At 43.6% G+C, this 22,679-nt stretch overlaps 1 protein-coding gene across 2 annotated transcripts in view; it reads right to left on the bottom strand.

Annotated features, from left to right (window-relative positions):
* Nucleotides 1-22,679, bottom strand: part of PDE1A (phosphodiesterase 1A) — a 336,062-nt gene that overhangs the window by 45,143 nt on the left and 268,240 nt on the right. For both annotated transcript variants that reach the window (XM_077272585.1, XM_077272586.1), the window contains exons 4-6: nucleotides 21,104-21,170; nucleotides 20,809-20,925; nucleotides 15,939-16,079 (exon numbers count right to left, since the gene is read on the bottom strand). In XM_077272585.1, the coding sequence (XP_077128700.1) occupies nucleotides 15,939-16,079; nucleotides 20,809-20,925; nucleotides 21,104-21,170 (325 nt within the window). The remainder of the gene's footprint in view (nucleotides 1-15,938; nucleotides 16,080-20,808; nucleotides 20,926-21,103; nucleotides 21,171-22,679) is intronic.

Here is a 22,679-nt window from a genome sequence, read left to right as displayed (position 1 = left end):
ATCCGTACGAGCGCCTCGCCGGCGCCTCGCGAGACCAGCTTAATCCCGGGCATGCGCCGAACTTGCAAGATGGCGCCGGGAGTGCATATATGGCGCTGCTGACCGGCGCCCCCGGTCCTATGCAGTCCCTACTGCGCAGCTCTGCACGCCCGATGGCGGTGCAGTGTGCAGACTGACGCATGTTTTTTGGGGAGGGCCGCGCCACACCTCCCGCAACCGCAGAGGGACCCCCCTGGATGTTGCCTGCTGCATCTTACCTGGGGAGGTGACCGCGAACTCCTTGTCACCTCCCCCGCACACCCTAGAGGCCCACTAGCCCCCCGCGGTGGCTCTTCGGGTCACCACCTCAGCAGAGGCAGAGGGACCCCAGCTGCCTGAACCGGACTGGATGGGCCCGGAATTCCCACGTCGATTCGGTAAGTCCGTAGGTCTCCCATCAAGGACAGGAAACCAACTGATGCAGGAGAGTGGTACCGCCTTTTTATCCGTAGGTTTCCTGTCCTTGGTGGGCGGATCCCCTCTCTCCGTGGTGCCGTCATGGGCGATCAGAGAAACAATCATCACCATATTGGCACCTAAACTCTCCTATGGAGAACAGCAGATTTTAAAGGTTCTAGTGAGGAGTCGTACTGACATATCTCAAGCAAAAGGGTCCTCATTAGTCAGTTGGGAGCTGAGAGTAGCAGGCAGCGGCCGTAGCATTACACCTCGACCTGTATGGCCCTCTTAGGGGAAGACAAAGTCTTCCATAATCGTTTGCTGGATTGTCCTAATATGCAAGTGTTAAAAGCAAGAGAATTATATTTATTTATTATGTGTTGCTTATAAAGTGCTATCATATTCAGTAGTGCTTTACAGACATTATCATTGCTGTCCCCATTGGGGCTCACAATCTAAATCCCCTATCAGTATGTCTTTGGAATGTGGGAGGAAACCGGAGAACCAGGAGGAAACCCACGTAAACATGGGGAGAACATACAAACTCCTTGTATTTGTTGTCCTTGGTGGAATTTGAACCCAGGACCCCAGCGCTGCAATGATAATCACTGAGCCACCGTGCTGCCCAATGAAATGAAGTGTTATTAAATGTAACTGAGAAGTGCCCATCCTTGCTTAAAGCAAGAGAAACCTTTGAGGAGAAATGTGACTATGATGTACATAGTTTTTTGAGCATGAACTTGATAAAAACTAAGTTAAAGGTTTGACTTTGGTCTCCATCAATTCGTTCCCTAACATGTAGACCTGGCCTGCCCTATCAAGTGATACCATGCAGTCTGCAGAGGCATATTGCCTGGTTAACAAGAGCACACATACAGCCAGGACCACCATTTTCATGTAGCATGCCGGGGAGTGAAATACGAGTACCTCGCCCACGGCTGCCGCCCCACGTCACGTTACATAAGTCAGCAGATTTCTCAAGTTTGGATGCCACGACTCTACAGTGGGCTGTTGTGAATCTTAACCTCTGCAGAAATAACCACTAGATCGAGATGTGACAAAAAGACATTATGGCAATATCCTGCCACTGTGGGTTTCTGAGGGTACAACTTCTCCCTCAGCCGGCCCCACACATACACCACTGATGGGGATGCTCAAGTAATTTTAAGGGAATCATTCTGTGCCTCCATGAGCTATCCTGGCTGAGACACCACTACTTCTCTTTGACCTTCAACCTGCCATGGGCATAAGATCCACTGCATTACATCCAGATTACCATCTATTCCTAACTCAAAAATATTTCCAGAATCTGCCCTTTCCTCAACCCTAAATCTACTAAAATGTTAGCGCCTTCATCATCTGTTGTCTTGACTACTGCAATATCTTCCTCTGTGGCCTCCCAGCTAACACTCTTGAACCTCTCCAGTCCATCCTTTACTCTGCTACATGACTAATCCACCTATTTCCTTACTAATTCTCTGTTTCTCCCTTCTGCAAATCCCTTCATTGGTTCCCAATTGCCTAACATATCCAGTTCAAACTACTGACACTAAGAAATCCAAATGGTGATCGGAACCCCAGTTCTTGTGGTGCACGTGGAAGTAGGTTAAATGAAGTGAAGAATGCTGGGCTTCTCCCTCTCTGTTTGGCCATGACACTAATTTGCTGCTGCCTGCGAAACTTATAACTTATAAAAGTAAACAAAAACAAGCAAACACAGGGGGGTATAAAAAAGTATTTTTTTTGTAATGAAAATTGGTGTAGACAAAAATTGGAATCATCGCCCAAAGCAGCCAATCAGATCAGTGATCTAATTTTAAAATCCTACAATTATACTCCATCCCCTAAATGAATGTTAGCAACTCATCTCTGGTTAACGAAGGGGGTCCCGAGCAGGGCAGCCCTCTCTATCACATCTGAAAGCCCTAATAGACAAATGTTTTAAGCTGTGGAGCCACCCGGGGAGTGATAAGATACATTTTACTAGAACATTTGCAATGACCACTTAAAACGAGATCTCAGCAGAAAGAAACAGAAAAAGCTGTTCCCAAGCCTTCCTCTTTCCTCTACTCACAACCAATCCTATTTTTGGCAAATGAAGTTCTGACGTGAACCCGCACCTCAAATACCGTCACATAATCAAGATTATAGATCGGTCTCAAGTCTCAAAGCCAGCAAGTTCAAGAGCCAAGAAGGCTTTTTCTTATTAAGCGACAGACCTAAATACCTCTATGGTAATACACAAAGTCATGTTCCCTGTGAAAGTCAGTGTCTACTGTGCATCACTGAGAGGGTTAATAAAAATCCGATAATTAGAAATAACAAAAACAGCTGCGACAATTACAACATGCGCTAATCTGGAGTAGTCGGAGATTACCATGAAGAGGATGCAACGTGACAATTTACGGCCGGAGCAGATGTGGATTCTGTGATCAGCCCCACTAGAAATAATTATACTCTAATATTCAGGATAAACATTTGTCAAGGGTGCGGCTGCATCACGCCTTGTAGAGGATCGGTGTCAGAGTAATAATTCATACATAGAAAAAGATACTCAGAATCTTAGAAAAGCTTATAGGGGTTTTCTGGGATCACAATATTCATCATGTCCTATCCTTAGAAATCTTAAATTGATTTTATATCCTAAGGATCAGATACTCGCACCCTCGCCCGCCCTCAGCTGATTGACAGCATTCTCTCCATACTGTACATAGGAAGAGGACTGTCAATCAGCAGAAGATGGGCGGGTGAACCCATAAGTAGAGATACACCATGTTCAGCTCACGCCAACACGGACATATATAGGGATTTTATTTTTATGAAAATTTTGAAAAATGATCCACCACTGGAAGCAGGGGGTCCCTGTCACTACTTTATGCTATGCTCAGATATGGCAGGCTAAACCTGGCGTCAGAGTCTCTTTAAAATGTCAATATGTCTCTATAGCTTCCGCTGTGCCCTAACGAGACAGGATATGTCATTAAAAGAAGTACAGGAAATAAAACATAATAAAATACAGAACAGGTTCAGTCTATTTACTTTGGGAAAAGACATGTATATTAATGGGAAATATGTAAAGGACAATGCGGAGCTCTGTTTCACAAAGCTTTTATATTAAAAATAGCACAAATCATGTGTGGAAATAAGGTGGAGAAATAATTCCAGCCAACACGTTAATGTCAATGGTGTGGGTATAACAAATGTGGTTATGGATATCTAGTGCTAAGACATATCCAACTGTAAATGCCCTTGTTAGGGTTCACTCACATCTGCATATATGAAATTGCTCAGATTCTCAAGCAGAAAATTTGGTGAGTGTCATTCCATACGTCATTCCATATGTCATGCGAGTACGCATTTTTTCTCACCTAGCATCCTTATGACGTCCGCATGCTATGCATTTTTAACATAATCTTTTACATCCTAGTCCATGTCATTAAGTATTTAAATCTAGCTGTCATAAATAATAAACCAATCTTATATTAACATATAGATAGATGATAGAAAGAAAGAAATGATATATATATAATAAATAGATAGTTAATAGATATATAGATAGATATAAGACAGATAGGGGTCCCCCTATTTTGATAACCAGTAAAGGTAAAGAAGACAGCTTAGAGCTAATATTATCAGACTGGGAAGGTCTATGGTTATTGGGCCCTTCCCAACCTAAAAACACCAGCCTGCATCTGCTCCAGAAGTAGCGCATCATATTAAATGCACCAATTCTGGTGCTTTGCTTGGCTCTTCCCTGGTATGTAATCAGGAAGCACAATACTGTACTTAGGCTACGTTCACATTTGCGGCCAGCGCCGCAGCGTCGGGCGCCGCAGCGGCGCCGCATGCGTCATGCGCCCCTATATTTAACATGGGGGCGCATGGACATGCGGCGCACTTGCGTTTTGCGCCGCATGCGTCGCTGCGGCGCCCGCGTCGGGGCGCAGAGGACGCAGCAAGTTGCATTTTTGCTGCGTCCAAATTCAATGAAAAAAACGACGCATGCGGCGCAAAACGCAGCGTTGTGCATGCGTTTTGCTGCGTTTTTGTTTGCGTTGTGCGCTGCGGCGCCGACGCTGCGGCGCACAACGCAAATGTGAACGTAGCCTTAATGTTACCATACAGCGCACATTTATATATGCACCATACTGTATTAATATATTAAGCAATGCTATGATACAGCACATGCACAAGCATTACAACACTAATAAAGTGCTGGCCACATGCAAGATTATACAAAGATAATATCTATCCAGGACAAAGCATTGACAAACAACAACATATGACACAAATACATATATACTTTATTTAAACAACAAGGAAAAAACTATGTGCTTAAAATTACAAATAAACGGCAGTGATTCAAAGATTAAGTCCACTCAACAAAACTCGGTGAGGCATTATGGACCCCTGGACGTAAAATTATAATTTATATATCAAAATACAGCACCCCTAAAAGTACAGAATATTTTAACACAACAAAGGCCCCGCAGTTAGGCTTGTGTAAGTAAAGACGTATGATCAATAATGGTATTGGTAAGAAATGTAGTAAAAACAAAAAAAAAAAGGATCTAGAATTGATAATGCAGAAAGAAGTCAGCCAGCGGGCAAGAGAAGTAGGAAGAAAGTATTGTTACCAAGTGATAAAGATAAGTGCAGGCTATCCAAACGCCCAGCAGACCTGTCGCGAGTTTCACACAATATGCTTCCTCAGGGGTGAAGAAATGCGAGATTTTTAATGCTCAATCTTCTAGTTTTCTCACTATATTTATTACTATTATCATTATTGATGGTACTTATACAAGTCTGCCTGGGGGATATTTGAACAGAAATGTATGCTGCTTTTGCATGTCGTGTTCTTTTAAGCATAATGTATTTTGACATATAAACTTTAAATTAATACCTAATACTTCCACGCAGCACACAGAAACACACGCTGCCATACTGTGCTAACATAATACCTAATGCTCCATACAGCACACAGAAACACATGCTGCCATACTGTGCTAACATAATACCTAATGCTCCATACAGCACACAGAAACACACGCTGCCATACTGTGCTAACATAATACCTAATACTCCATACAGCACACAGAAACACATGCTGCCATACTGTGCTAACATAATACCTAATGCTCCATACAGCACACAGAAACACATGCTGCCATACTGTGCTAACATAATACCTAATACTCCATACAGCACACAGAAACACATGCTGCCATACTGTGCTAACATAATACCTAATGCTCCATACAGCACACAGAAACACACGCTGCCATACTGTGCTAACATAATACCTAATGCTCCATACAGCACACAGAAACACACGCTGCCATACTGTGCTCTCATAATACCTAATGCTTCCATACAGCACACAGAAACACACGCTGCCATACTGTGCTAACATAATACCTAATGCTCCATACAGCACACAGAAACACATGCTGCCATACTGTGCTAACATAATACCTAATGCTTCCATACAGCACACAGAAACACACGCTGCCATACTGTGCTAACATAATACCTAATGCTCCATACAGCACACAGAAACACACGCTGCCATACTGTGCTAACATAATACCTAATACTTCCATACAGCACACAGAAACACACGCTGCCATACTGTGCTAACATAATACCTAATGCTCCATACAGCACACAGAAACACACGCTGCCATACTGTGCTAACATAATACCTAATGCTCCATACAGCACACAGAAACACATGCTGCCATACTGTGCTAACATAATACCTAATGCTCCATACAGCACACAGAAACACACGCTGCCATACTGTGCTAACATAATACCTAATACCCCATACAGCACACAGAAACACACGCTGCCATACTGTGCTAACATACCGTAATACCTAATGCTCCATACAGCACACAGAAACACATGCTGCCATACTGTGCTAACATAATACCTAATGCTCCATACAGCACACAGAAACACACGCTGCCATACTGTGCTCTCATAATACCTAATGCTTCCATACAGCACACAGAAACACACGCTGCCATACTGTGCTAACATAATACCTAATGCTCCATACAGCACACAGAAACACACGCTGCCATACTGTGCTAACATAATACCTAATGCTTCATACAGCACACAGAAACACATGCTGCCATACTGTGCTAACATAATACCTAATGCTCCATACAGCACACAGAAACACATGCTGCCATACTGTGCTAACATAATACCAAATGCTTCCATACAGCACACAGAAACACACGCTGCCATACTGTGCTAACATAATACCTAATGCTCCATACAGCACACAGAAACACATGCTGCCATACTGTGCTAACATAATACATAATTGTTATGACCCCAATGGCGAGGGTCTCAGAGGAACGTGGAAGTCTGCAGAATACAAAAAACCAGCTCATAGGGCAGTGGTAACTGGGTTGACCATATATCTACTCCTAACGCCAACACTAGAAGTAGCCGGGGATCATTCCTACGATGATTCTAGATGACACGCTCCAGCCGGAGAATCTAACTACCCCTAGTAGAGGAAAAACAAAGACCTTTCTTGCCTCCAGAGAAGGGGACCCCAAAGCTGGATAGAAGCCCCCCACAAATAATAACGGTGAGGTAAGAGGAAATGACAAACACAGAAATGAACCAGGTTTAGCACAGAGAGGCCCGCTTACTGATAGCAGAATAAAGAAAGGTAACTTATATGGTCAACAAAAACCCTATCAAAATCCACACTGGAAATTCAAGAACCCCCGAACCGTCTAACGGTCCGGGGGGAGAACACCAGCCCCCTAAGAGCTTCCAGCAAAGATCAGGATATAGATTTGGAACAAGCTGGACAAAAATACAAAACCAAAACAAATAGCAAAAAGCAAAAAGGCAGACTTAGCTGATATAACTGGAACCAGGATCAGTAGACAAGAGCACAGCAGACTAGCTCTGATAACTACGTTGCCAGGCATTGAACTGAGGTCCAGGGAGCTTATATAGCAACACCCCTAACTAACGACCCAGGTGCGGATAAAAGGAATGACAGAAAAACCAGAGTCAAAAAACTAGTAACCACTAGAGGGAGCAAAAAGCGAATTCACAACAGTACCCCCCCCTTAGTGAGGGGTCACCGAACCCTCACCACGACCACCCGGGCGATCAGGATGAGCGGCATGAAAGGCACGAACTAAATCGGCCGCATGAACATCAGAGGCGACCACCCAGGAATTATCCTCCTGACCATAGCCCTTCCACTTGACCAGGTACTGAAGCCTCCGCCTGGAGAGGCGAGAATCCAAGATCTTCTCCACCACGTACTCCAACTCGCCCTCAACCAACACCGGAGCAGGAGGCTCAGCAGAAGGAACTACAGGCACAATGTACCGCCGCAACAAGGACCTATGAAATACATTGTGAATAGCAAACGACACAGGAAGATCCAGACGAAAAGATACAGGATTAAGGATTTCCAATATCTTGTAAGGCCCAATAAAACGAGGTTTAAATTTGGGAGAGGAGACCTTCATAGGAACAAAGCGGGAAGAAAGCCATACCAAATCCCCAACGCGTAGTCGGGGACCCACACCGCGGCGGCGGTTGGCAAAGCGCTGAGCCCTCTCCTGTGACAACTTCAAGTTGTCCACCACATGATTCCAGATCCGCTGCAACCTATCCACCACAGAATCCACCCCAGGACAGTCAGAAGGCTCCACATGACCTGAAGAAAAGCGAGGATGGAAACCAGAGTTGCAGAAAAAAGGCGAAACCAAGGTGGCGGAACTAGCCCGATTATTAAGGGCAAACTCAGCCAACGGCAAGAATGTCACCCAATCGTCCTGATCAGCAGAGACAAAACACCTCAAATAAGCCTCCAAAGTCTGATTGGTTCGCTCCGTCTGTCCATTAGTCTGAGGATGGAAAGCAGACGAAAACGACAAATCAATGCCCATCCTACTACAAAAGGATCGCCAGAACCTGGAAACGAACTGGGATCCTCTGTCTGACACAATATTCTCAGGGATGCCGTGCAAACGAACCACGTTCTGGAAAAACACAGGAACCAGATCGGAAGAGGAAGGCAGCTTAGGCAAAGGAACCAAATGGACCATCTTGGAGAAGCGATCACATATCACCCAGATAACGGACATGCCCTGAGATAGCGGAAGATCAGAAATGAAATCCATGGAGATATGTGTCCAAGGTCTCTTCGGGACAGGCAAGGGCAAGAGCAAACCGCTGGCACGAGAACAGCAAGGCTTAGCTCGAGCACAAGTCCCACAGGACTGCACAAATGACCGCACATCCCTTGACAAAGAAGGCCACCAAAAGGACCTGGCCACCAGATCTCTGGTGCCAAAAATTCCCGGGTGACCTGCCAACACCGAGGAATGAACCTCGGAAATGACTCTGCTGGTCCACTTATCCGGGACAAACAGTCTGTCAGGTGGACAAGACTCAGGCCTATCCGCCTGAAATCTCTGCAACACACGTCGCAGATCCGGAGAAATAGCTGACAAGATAACTCCATCTTTAAGAATACCAACAGGATCAGCGACTTCAGGAGCATCAGGCACAAAGCTCCTAGAAAGAGCATCGGCCTTCACATTCTTTGAACCTGGTAAATACGAGACAACAAAATCAAAGCGGGAGAAAAACAATGACCAGCGGGCCTGTCTCGGATTAAGGCGTTTAGCAGACTCGAGATACATCAGATTTTTGTGATCAGTCAAGACCACCACACGATGCTTAGCACCCTCGAGCCAATGACGCCACTCCTCAAATGCCCATTTCATGGCCAACAACTCCCGATTGCCCACATCATAATTTCGCTCGGCAGGCGAAAACTTCCTAGAGAAAAAGGCACAAGGTTTCATAACAGAGCAACCAGGGCCTCTCTGCGACAAAACGGCCCCCGCTCCAATCTCTGAAGCATCCACCTCAACCTGAAAGGGAAGTGAGACATCGGGCTGGCACAAAACAGGCGCCGAAGTAAACCGGCGTTTCAACTCCTGGAAAGCCTCCACGGCAGCAGGAGCCCAGTTGGCTACATCGGAGCCCTTCTTGGTCATATCCGTCAAAGGTTTCACAATGCTAGAAAAATTAGCGATAAAACGACGGTAGAAGTTAGCGAAACCCAAGAATTTCTGAAGACTCTTAACTGACGAGGGCTGAGTCCAATCAAGAATGGCTCGGACCTTGACTGGGTCCATCTCCACAGCAGAAGGGGAAAAAATGAACCCCAAAAAGGGAACCTTCTGTACACCAAAGAGACACTTTGAGCCCTTGACAAACAAAGAATTTTCACGCAAAATTTTAAAGACCAACCTGACCTGCTCCACATGTGAATCCCAATTATCAGAAAAAACCAAAATATCATCCAGATAAACAATCAAAAATTTATCCAGATACTTCCGGAAGATGTCATGCATAAAGGACTGAAAAACTGAAGGCCCATTGGAGAGCCCAAAAGGCATCACCAAGTACTCAAAATGACCTTCGGGCGTATTGAATGCGGTTTTCCATTCATCACCTTGCTTAATGCGCACAAGGTTGTACGCACCACGAAGGTCTATCTTGGTGAACCACTTGGCACCCTTAATCCGGGCAAACAAGTCAGACAACAGCGGTAAAGGATACTGAAATTTGACAGTGATCTTATTTAAAAGCCGATAATCAATACAAGGCCTCAAAGATCCGTCCTTTTTTGCCACAAAAAAGAATCCCGCACCAAGAGGGGAAGAAGACGGACGAATATGTCCTTTCTCCAGAGACTCCTTGATATATGAACGCATAGCGGTATGTTCGGGTACCGACAGATTAAACAGTCTTCCCTTAGGAAATTTACTGCCAGGGATCAAATCTATAGCACAGTCACAGTCCCTATGAGGAGGCAGTGCACTGGACTCAGACTCACTGAAGACATCCTGATAATCAGACAAATACTCAGGAACTTCCGAAGGCGTAGAAGAAGCAATAGACACAGGCAGGGAATCCCCATGAATACCACGACAGCCCCAACTTGAGACTGACATAGCCTTCCAGTCCAGGGCTGGATTATGGGTCTGTAACCATGGCAGCCCTAAAACAACCAAATCATGCATTTTATGTAAAACCAGGAAACGTATCACCTCGCGGTGTTCAGGAGTCATGCATATGGTAACCTGTGTCCAATACTGCGGTTTATTTGCTGCCAATGGTGTAGCATCAATACCCCTAAGAGGAATAGGATTTTCCAATGGTTCAAGAGTAAAACCACAGCGCTTAGCAAATGACAGATCCATAAGACTCAGGGCAGCACCTGAATCTACAAACGCCATGACAGGATAAGACGACAGTGAGCAAATCAAAGTTACAGACAGAATAAATTTAGGTTGCAAATTACCAACGGTGACAGGACTAACAACCTTAGCTATACGTTTAGAGCATGCTGAGATAACATGTGTAGAATCACCACAGTAGTAGCACAAGCCATTCCGGCGTCTATGAATTTTCCGCTCATTTCTAGTCAGGATTCTATCACATTGCATTAAATCAGGTGTCTGTTCAGACAACACCATGAGGGAATTTGCGGTTTTTCTATCACATTGCACCGAATTAGGTGTCTGTTCAGACAACACCATGAGGGAATTTGCGGTTTTGCGCTCCCGCAACCGCCGGTCAATTTGAATAGCCAGTGCCATAGTATCATTCAGACCTGTGGGAATGGGAAAACCCACCATAACATTCTTAATGGCTTCAGAAAGGCCATTTCTAAAATTAGCGGCCAGAGCACACTCGTTCCAATGTGTCAGCACGGACCATTTCCGAAATTTTTGACAATACACTTCAGCCTCGTCCTGTCCCTGAGACATAGCCAGCAAGGCCTTTTCTGCCTGAATCTCAAGATTGGGTTCCTCATAAAGTAAACCGAGCGCCAGAAAAAACGCATCAAGATCAGCCAATGCCGGATCTCCTGGCGCCAGCGAAAAAGCCCAATCCTGAGGGTCGCCCCGTAAGAACGAAATAATAATTTTTACTTGCTGAGCAAAGTCTCCAGATGAACAGGGTCTCAGGGACAAAAACAATTTACAATTATTCACGAAATTCCTAAACTTAAACCTGTCTCCGGAAAACAGTTCAGGAATCGGTATTTTAGGTTCTGACCTAGGATTTCTGATAACATAGTCTTGTATGCCCTGCACACGAGTAGCCAGCTGATCCACACTTGTAATCAAGGTCTGGACATTCATGTCTGCAGCAAGCATAGCCACTCTGAGGTAAAGGGGAAGAAGGAAAAAAAAAAAAAAAAAAAAAAAACTCAGAATCTTCTTTCTTATAATCCCTCTTCTGCAATGCATTAAACATTTAATACTGGCCTGGCAAACTGTTATGACCCCAATGGCGAGGGTCTCAGAGGAACGTGGAAGTCTGCAGAATACAAAAAACCAGCTCATAGGGCAGTGGTAACTGGGTTGACCATATATCTACTCCTAACGCCAACACTAGAAGTAGCCGGGGATCATTCCTACGATGATTCTAGATGACACGCTCCAGCCGGAGAATCTAACTACCCCTAGTAGAGGAAAAACAAAGACCTTTCTTGCCTCCAGAGAAGGGGACCCCAAAGCTGGATAGAAGCCCCCCACAAATAATAACGGTGAGGTAAGAGGAAATGACAAACACAGAAATGAACCAGGTTTAGCACAGAGAGGCCCGCTTACTGATAGCAGAATAAAGAAAGGTAACTTATATGGTCAACAAAAACCCTATCAAAATCCACACTGGAAATTCAAGAACCCCCGAACCGTCTAACGGTCCGGGGGGAGAACACCAGCCCCCTAAGAGCTTCCAGCAAAGATCAGGATATAGATTTGGAACAAGCTGGACAAAAATACAAAACCAAAACAAATAGCAAAAAGCAAAAAGGCAGACTTAGCTGATATAACTGGAACCAGGATCAGTAGACAAGAGCACAGCAGACTAGCTCTGATAACTACGTTGCCAGGCATTGAACTGAAGGTCCAGGGAGCTTATATAGCAACACCCCTAACTAACGACCCAGGTGCGGATAAAAGGAATGACAGAAAAACCAGAGTCAAAAAACTAGTAACCACTAGAGGGAGCAAAAAGCGAATTCACAACACATAATGCTCCATACAGCACACAGAAACACATGCTGCCATACTGTGCTAACATAATACCTAATGCTTCCATACAGCACACAGAAACACACGCTGCCATACTGTGCTCTCATAATGCCTAATGCTTCCATACAGCACACAGAAACACATGCTGCCATACTGTGCTAACATAATACCTAATGCTCCATACAGCACACAGAAACACACGCTGCCATACTGTGCTAACATAATACCTAATGCTCCATACAGCACACAGAAACACATGCTGCCATACTGTGCTAACATAATACCTAATGCTCCATACAACACACAGAAACACATGCTGCCATACTGTGCTAACATAATACCTAATGCTCCATACAGCACACAGAAACACACGCTGCCATACTGTGCTAACATAATACCTAATACTTCCATACAGCACACAGAAACACATGCTGCCATACTGTGCTAACATAATACCTAATGCTCCATACAGCACACAGAAACACACGCTGCCATACTGTGCTAACATAATACCTAATGCTCCATACAGCACACAGAAACACACGCTGCCATACTGTGCTAACATAATACCTAATGCTCCATACAGCACACAGAAACACACGCTGCCATACTGTGCTAACATAATACCTAATGCTCCATACAGCACACAGAAACACATGCTGCCATACTGTGCTAACATAATACCTAATGCTCCATACAGCACACAGAAACACACGCTGCCATACTGTGCTAACATAATACCTAATACCCCATACAGCACACAGAAACACACGCTGCCATACTGTGCTAACATACCGTAATACCTAATGCTCCATACAGCACACAGAAACACATGCTGCCATACTGTGCTAACATAATACCTAATGCTCCATACAGCACACAGAAACACACGCTGCCATACTGTGCTCTCATAATACCTAATGCTTCCATACAGCACACAGAAACACACGCTGCCATACTGTGCTAACATAATACCTAATGCTCCATACAGCACACAGAAACACACGCTGCCATACTGTGCTAACATAATACCTAATGCTTCATACAGCACACAGAAACACATGCTGCCATACTGTGCTAACATAATACCTAATGCTCCATACAGCACACAGAAACACATGCTGCCATACTGTGCTAACATAATACCAAATGCTTCCATACAGCACACAGAAACACACGCTGCCATACTGTGCTAACATAATACCTAATGCTCCATACAGCACACAGAAACACATGCTGCCATACTGTGCTAACATAATACCTAATGCTTCCATACAGCACACAGAAACACACGCTGCCATACTGTGCTCTCATAATGCCTAATGCTTCCATACAGCACACAGAAACACATGCTGCCATACTGTGCTAACATAATACCTAATGCTCCATACAGCACACAGAAACACACGCTGCCATACTGTGCTAACATAATACCTAATACTTCCATACAGCACACAGAAACACACGCTGCCATACTGTGCTAACATAATACCTAATGCTCCATACAACACACAGAAACACATGCTGCCATACTGTGCTAACATAATACCTAATGCTCCATACAGCACACAGAAACACACGCTGCCATACTGTGCTAACATAATACCTAATACTTCCATACAGCACACAGAAACACATGCTGCCATACTGTGCTAACATAATACCTAATGCTCCATACAGCACACAGAAACACACGCTGCCATACTGTGCTAACATAATACCTAATACTTCCATACAGCACACAGAAACACACGCTGCCATACTGTGCTATCATAATACCTAATGCTCCATACAGCACACAGAAACACACGCTGCCATACTGTGCTAACATAATACCTAATGCTCCATACAGCACACAGAAACACACGCTGCCATACTGTGCTATCATAATACCTAATACTTCCATACAGCACACAGAAACACACGCTGCCATACTGTGCTAACATAATACCTAATGCTCCATACAGCACACAGAAACACACGCTGCCATACTGTGCTAACATAATACCTAATGCTCCATACAGCACACAGAAACACACGCTGCCATACTGTGCTAATATAATACCTAATGCTCCATACAGCACACAGAAACACATGCTGCCATACTGTGCTAACATAATACCAAATGCTTCCATACAGCACACAGAAACACACGCTGCCATACTGTGCTAACATAATACCTAATGCTCCATACAGCACACAGAAACACACGCTGCCATACTGTGCTAACATAATACCTAATGCTCCATACAGCACACAGAAACACACGCTGCCATACTGTGCTAACATAATACCTAATGCTCCATACAGCACACAGAAACACACGCTGCCATACTGTGCTAACATAATACCTAATGCTCCATACAGCACACAGAAACACACGCTGCCATACTGTGCTAACATAATACCTAATGCTCCATACAGCACACAGAAACACACGCTGCCATACTGTGCTAACATAATACCTAATGCTCCATACAGCACACAGAAACACATGCTGCCATACTGTGCTATCATAATACCTATTGCAACCATACAGGAGGATAGCTAGAAGACCCCCAATTGCAATGCCATCAAGATGCCTACATAACCAGTAGATTACCCCTCATATTTCCAGCAGACTACCCCTCTAACCAATAGTGCCGGCAGACGCCCTCTGTAATAATTTTTAATATAATTAGATATAGTTATGATAACATACAATACACATATACACTGATTCCTATGCGTAGGGCAGATTTTTCCTTCCTCTGTGTGAATACGCTTGCTCTTTACATGAGGGTAAACACTTCATGCATCCATAAAACACAAACTGTTCTCAGACCACAATACCCCACCCACCCGCGGGGTCTCCTGACCACATATAGCCTACAAGGTCTGGTGGAGTTTTGCGATCTGAGCATAATCTGTGTATATTGGATGAGTGAAACTGGCTTCATATGACTTATCTCATTGAACGTCACTAATAAAACCCTCTGTTAATTAACTCAAGGTTTTGAATAACACATTTGCCTTTTCACGTATATACGGTAAATATTCCAATCTTGCTTAAAGGGTTTTTCCAGTCTAAGAAGAAAAGTCTGCGGTCACTTTTTGTGAATTGTGACAGTGCGCTATGTATTCCCCCCGTGCAAATGGGCGGTCACATCTGTGCAATTTGCATGGTTGTAATCACATGCCAGCTTGTCCCAATTCTCTTCTATTGCATACACATGTGGTCAAGTGGCTGCCGAACCGCACAGAGAATACGGGGTAATGGTGATAATGTGCACATTGCGCACTGTCACGATCTGGCAGCCTGCAGTCACATAGAATTACTGCAGTGTTTTCTTCCTAGACCAAAAAACCCATTTAACAAGCTATAATTAAATTGCTCACCATGATACCCGTATGAAGCATTATGTAGTGCACAGTTTGGGTAACGTCAGCTGCATGAATCAGGTTGTGGTAGGGATTTTTGTATTTGCTGTAACCACCTTCCAGAGCTTCCACAAATGCTACGAGACAAGCAACAGGGATCTAGAAGAGATTAGAAAAGTCACATCAAAAGCAGCTTCATCATACCGGTCAATGTGATGGGGCTAATGCAATCCTTACAAGAAGAGAAAATAGCCAGTGCGGCCTCATCATCTGCCTATGTTACTGGTCCATAATGTGGTGCCATCTATAGGTCCACACGATTTCTGGGTGCCTCTGAGGTTATAACGAGGCTTTCCCACAGATGCAAAAGAAATCCAGTTTGCACATTACACCTCAATTTAGAGTTATTATTATTATTTATTATAACGCCATTTATTCCATGGTGCTTTACATGTGAGGAGGGGTATACATAATAAAAACAAGTACAATAATCTTGAACAATACAAGTCACAACTGGTACTGGAGGAGAGAGGACCCTGCCCGCGAGGCTCACAATCTACAAGAACTGAAATAAAATGAACTGACGGATCAGTGCACAGTCCTGGCCGAAAGTGCTGGCACCCTTGAATTTGTTCCAGAAAATGAAGTATTTCTCCCAGAAAACTATTGCAATTACACATGTTTTGTGATACACATTTATTTCCTTTGTGTTTTTTGTGTTTTTCTAATACACACAGAGGAGAAAAAAAAGACACACTTTTACATAATTTCACGTAAAACCCCAGAAATGGCCAGGAGAAAATTGTTGGCACCCTTAACTTATTTGGTCGTGCGCCCTTTGGAATAAATAACTGCAATCAATCATTTCCTATAACCATCAACCAGCGTCTTACATCTCTCGGTTGGAATTTTGGACCACGCTTCTTTTGCAAACTGCTCCAGGCCTCTCATATTTGAAGGCGCCTTGTCCCAACAGCAATGTTAAAATCTCTCCACAGGTGTTCAATGGGATTTAGATCTGGACACATTGCTGGCCACTTCAGGGGCCAAGTTGCTCCATCTACTTGTAGTGGCCACCACAGGGTACTACACATCCGTCTCCTATTGATTTTTTGGTAATTCTTCATTACTGAATAAGCTGTCATGCTGGATATATTTAGTGCCTGTATTTTATGCTTATTATTACAATGAGATAACAATTATATAAAAAACGTTGACAAATATGTTAGAACCTCCACCATATTTGTCTGTAGGTATTGTGTTCTTTTCTTTGTAGGACTCATTCTGTTTTCGATGCAGTTCAGAATAATGTGCTTTACCAAAAAGCTCTATCTTGGTCTTATCTGTCCACAAGATGCTTTCCCAGAAGTATTTTGACTTAGTCATGTCCATCTTGGCAAACTGCAGTCTATCTTTTTTATATCACTGTGTCAGCAGTGGGGTCCTCCTGGGTCTTCTATGTCGATGGATAGTTTGCGCAGACACCAATGCACCCTGAGCCTGCAGGACAGCTTGAATTTCTTTAGAACTTGATTATAGCTGCTTATTCACCTTCTAAACCAGTGTTTCCCAAACTCCAGTCCTCACGGACCCCACAGGTCATGTTTTCAGGATTTCCTTAGTATTGCACAAGTAGTGGAAGTATCATCAAGGCATCAGGAATTGTCTCACCTGTGCAACACTATGGAAATCCTGAAAACATGACCCGTGGGGTCCGTGAGGACTGGAGTTTGGGAAATACTGATCTAAACTATCCTGTGCTGCAATCTTTCATCAATTTTTCTCTGCCATGCACATCCAGGGAGATTAGCTACAGTGCCCTGGGTTGTAAAGTTCTTGATTATTAAATGTTCATATACATGGGCTAGGAACCAATTACTGCAGCTTACATGTGTCTGTTGAACCAACACCTCATAAACCTTCTCAGGATCTTTTCTGGGCGGTACATTCGCGTAGAATAATTATAATTAAATCACAAGAAATGAAAGAATTGGAGCATTCACCTGATCCTTAGTGATGTATAACTTTAATCCACAATTAGGATGACATGAAAAACATCCTTAATCTGCGCGAAATGGCCATAGTCTGTCAGGCTCTTTCAACTGCTAAGCTCCCTTGTTACCTGCACACCACACTTAAAAAAACTTCTTAATGTCATCCTAATTGTGGATTAAAGTTATGTACTTTAAAGTGATGTCAAGTGATGTAGTAAAGATCGGGTGAGTGCTCCAATTCTTTAATTTCTTGTGATCTAACTTCTTGATTATGTTGTGTACCGTTGGCAAAGGAACATCAAGATCTCTGGACTTCTAACCTTGAAATTGCTGATAGTTTTCAACAATTTTGGTTGTCAGGGCCTCAGACAGTTCTCTTCTCTTTCTGTTCTCCATGCTTAGTGTGGCACACACAGACAAACAATGCAAACCTTTTTATCTTGTTTCAGGTGTGATGTTCATGTTGCCCAAACCTGTTACTTGCCACAAGTGAAATTGAACGAGCATCACATGCTTGAAACAAAGTTGTTTACCCACAATTTTGGAAAGGGGCCAACAATTTTGTCCGACCCATTTTTGGGTTTAGTGTGAAATGATGTCCAATTTACCGTTTTTCCTCAGTTTTTTGTGATGTACCAATACACACAAAGGAAATAAACATGTGTATAAAAAATGAGTAATTGCAATAATTTTGAGAGAGAGAAATTTCATTTTCTGGAACAAGTTCAATGGTGCCATGACTGTATGTGTGAACTTGAAGTTAATCCATGTGGTGTCTTGTTATATGTTATTTGCCATGGAAAAAGACAGAAGAGGACCCCTGTGCAAGAGCAATGTATGGGCATTGTGGACTATGAGAAATCGCCGCTTTCTGAGCCGGGACTGGCGGTGATGTATGTGTTTTGTGCATACTCCTTAGAAGAACCCGCCTTGCGAGCGCCACCTCGCTACATTCACTTGCATTGAACAAGGTCGCACTCACTACCGTAGACACCCAAGGCTACAAGAAGGACTTTCCCACTGGACATCCACGTCACTAGACAGGGAGCGGCCTTGCTCAATACAAGTGTTTGGCACAAGGCTGCACCCACAAGACCGGGTTCTGCCTGGGAGTGTGCATAACGCATACATCACCACCGTTCCAGACTCAGAAGTCTACCAATCCTCACAGCGCACAATGCATGTGCTGGGGGGGGGGGATCATAAATCTGCAGTCATGCAGAGAGTAACCGCAGACTTATTAATTTAGACCAGACAACCCCTTTAAGCTTTTGTGCCATTGTTGCAAAATAATTTAGAGCTGTCTATTCAGTAGCCAGTGTTCCACAACAGTTGCTTAACCCTTTTCTGACCTCGGACGGGATAGTACGTCCAAGGTCAGATCCCCCTCTTTGATGCAGGGCTCCGGTGGCGAGCCCGCATCAAAGCCGGGACATGTCAGCTGTTTTGTACAGCTGACATGTGCCCGCAATAGCGGCGGGTGAAATCGCGATTCACCCGCCGCTATTAACTAGTTAAATGCTGCTGTCAAACGCTGACAGCGGAATTTAACCGGTGCTTCCGGTCATCCGGCCTGAAATGAGCGCATCGCTGACCCCCGTCACATGATCAGGGGTCAGCGATGCATCAGAATGGTAACCATAGAGGTCCATTCGGTGGTTACCCTGTGGTCGGCGCTCATAGCAAACCTGTTATTAAGCTACCTGATGATCGCTGCTATGTAGCAGAGTCGATCTCGTTGTGCCAGCTTCTAGCCTCCCATGGAGGCTATTGAAGCATGGCAAAAGTAAAAAAAAGGTAAAAAAAAAATGTGAAAAAAATAAAAAAAAATAAAAGTTTAAATCACCCCCCTTTTCGCCCCATTCGAAATAAATTAAAAAAAACCTCAAACCTACACATAGTTGGTATCGCCGCGTTCAGAATTGCCCGATCTATCAATAAAAAAAGGATTAACCTGATCGCTAAACGGCGTAGCGAGAAAAAAATTTGAAACGCCAGAATAACATTTTTTGGTCGCCGCGATATTGCATTAAAATGCAATAACGGGCGGACAAAAGAACGTATCTGCACCAAAATGGTATCATTAAAAACATCAGCTCGGCACGCAAAAAATAGGCCCCCATGAAAAATGGAGATGCTACGGGTATCGGAAAATTGCGCATTTTTTAAAAAAATAATTTTTTAGCAAAGTTTGGAATTTTTTTTCACCACTTAGATAAAAGAGTACCTAGACATGTTTGGTGTCTATGAACTCGTAATGACCTGGAGAATCATAAATGCAGGTCAGTTTTAGCATTTAGTGAACCTAGCAAAAAAGCCAAACAAAAAACAGTGTAGGATTGCACTTTTTTTGCAATTTCACCACACTTGGAATTTTGTTCCCATTTTCTAGTAAACAACATGCTAAAACCAATGATATCGTTCAAAAGTACAACTTGTTTCACAAAAAATAAGCCCTCACATGGCCATATTGACGGAAAAATAAGAAAGCTATGGCTTTGGGAAGGAGGGGAGCGAAAAACAAACACGGAAAAATGGAAAATCCCAAGGTTGTGAAGGGGTTAAAGGAGATCTCTCAAACCACCGATAACATGCATGAGGCCAGAAAAAAATGTCCCTCCCAAGATCAAAAACACGGGACTAAATACAAGTTTGTCATTTACGTAAGTTGTTAAAATTCCTTACATCACCCACAGAGGTTGTCACTCAAACTCCTGAATACAAATTTGCCCAGTCATGCAGTGATACATTTCCTGTTCCAATATTGGTTCAAAATTAGACAAATTTGTCTATTTTGCTTAGAGCTGTAGGAAAGATGAGTGACAACCTGATTGTGTTATTATAAGCTACGGTGAATAGAAATGACTACTGCAGCACAGGATGAGTGATCGTACCTTAAAGCGATTGATAAGGTCATATCTGGTAAACAATTCATAGACCATGAATTTTAGTGCATGTTCTCCACTAGCCTCATTCAAAGAAAATACATTAAATGACCACTGATCCACCTCCTGTGGGTAAAAGACAGCAAAACAAAGTAATATTTGTTACATTTCTCATTTAAAACACCGGCAACGCAATGAATATGATAAGAGATCTCAGGGATAAGCCCACATTGTGCAGATTTGCAGATTTAAGTTCACAAAATAGGGCATCCCATAAATCAACACCATTAACATATTTAATTACCTTTAAACATGTGATGACAGCAGATGGGTAGGTGAGCCCGGCCATATTGGAGGATCGCCTATACATCCTACAGACAGATAAAAAGTTGTAATTGTTGAGCTACTTATGGAATCTGACCAAACAGACATTTATAGGAGTTAGAGGACAATGGACTGGGAACCGTTCAACTCTCTTGAAGACGTTCATCATAAAGCGGCTTCCACCCCAGTTCCTTGTAAATCTGGAGGCTGAATTACCCTTAGGCTGGGTTCACATTGCGTTATGGCAGTAAGTTAACGCTGCCATTAACCCCTATTATCGGGCGCATCGCCAACACATGCCATAATGGGCATGCGCTAGAGATGTGCCGTCATTCTGTGATGGACCCTCGGACGCGGGCAGCAGCGTTTCCGGGTCCATCACCGCTAGCGCAGATAGAACATCTGTGCTAGCGCTATCGCATAACTCGATCTTTTTCGGCACTTGTGTTAACGCAGTCCGTTTAACGCATGCGTTGAACGGACTGCAGTAACACAATGTGAACCCAGCCTTAAGACTAGAGCCACAAGAGCGTTCTCCTTTCTTCCAAGAGAAAATCGGGCCAATTATGCTAATTACACTCTGATCAGAGTTGGATCAGAGTGTGATCTCATTTTCTAGGATGAGGACAATGAAATTCGACTGCACTCAGATATCATCCGAATGTGGTCAGATTTTTTCCAAGGACTGAAAATTGGATGCAACTCAGTCCAAGGAAAAAAACTAGACACGTGCACAGCCCCATAGAATTACATGGGGACAAGTGCTATCCATCAAATGACAGATTGCACTCATCTTTTTTCTTTACAGTCATGTGCACGAGCCTTAATGGTATAAATACAAGGGTCTCCTCTTACCCGCTTCTTAGGTATAACATCTGGACAGGGAGAGAAACATGGAGGGGTCAGGAAGGGAGATGATGTTTCGTGATTGCAAAAATTAATCATTGTATTTTCAAGAAAAAGGAGCCCTGTTATTCCAGATTATTTGTTGGCGGATTGTGGAGTTTAATTGGATTTTCAGAAATTATATATTGATGAACTAACCTTAGGATCAGCCATTAATATCAGATATGTAGGGGTCTGACACTTGGCACCCCGACAATCAGCTGTAAGAAGATCCCCCGGTGGGTGCATGAACAAAGTGTACAAAGCTAGGTCATCTAAGCTCCTGTAATCTGTCCAGCAGCTCAGCTCCCATTGACTTCAATAGGAGCTTTGCTATTTGGGTTTGTACACTCGGTATTTCTCACCACAGTAGTAGCTGCAAACAGCTGATCATGGGATTTCTGGGTTTCAGGCCCTCACCGATCTTATATTGATGACCCATTCTAAGCGTAGGTCATCAAAGGGATGAGAGGACCCCTGGAAGTTTGGGTTCTCTACCATACCTGAACTTTATTCCAAAGTTTGGTTCTGGTACCAAAACTTTGCCCAAACTTGAAACAGAACCTGAATCACATTGAAGACAATGAGGACCCAAACTTTTTAGCTGGAAAATTCTCTTTCTCTCTTTTGCCGAAATTCCAAACATTGCAATGGACTTTCGGGAGAAGTCA

This window comes from Ranitomeya variabilis, chromosome 7, assembly GCF_051348905.1.
Source record: "Ranitomeya variabilis isolate aRanVar5 chromosome 7, aRanVar5.hap1, whole genome shotgun sequence".
NCBI lineage: Eukaryota > Metazoa > Chordata > Amphibia > Anura > Dendrobatidae > Ranitomeya > Ranitomeya variabilis.
The sequence above is the reverse complement of the archived record's forward strand: the minus strand, read 5'-3'. Positions and strand labels throughout refer to the sequence as shown.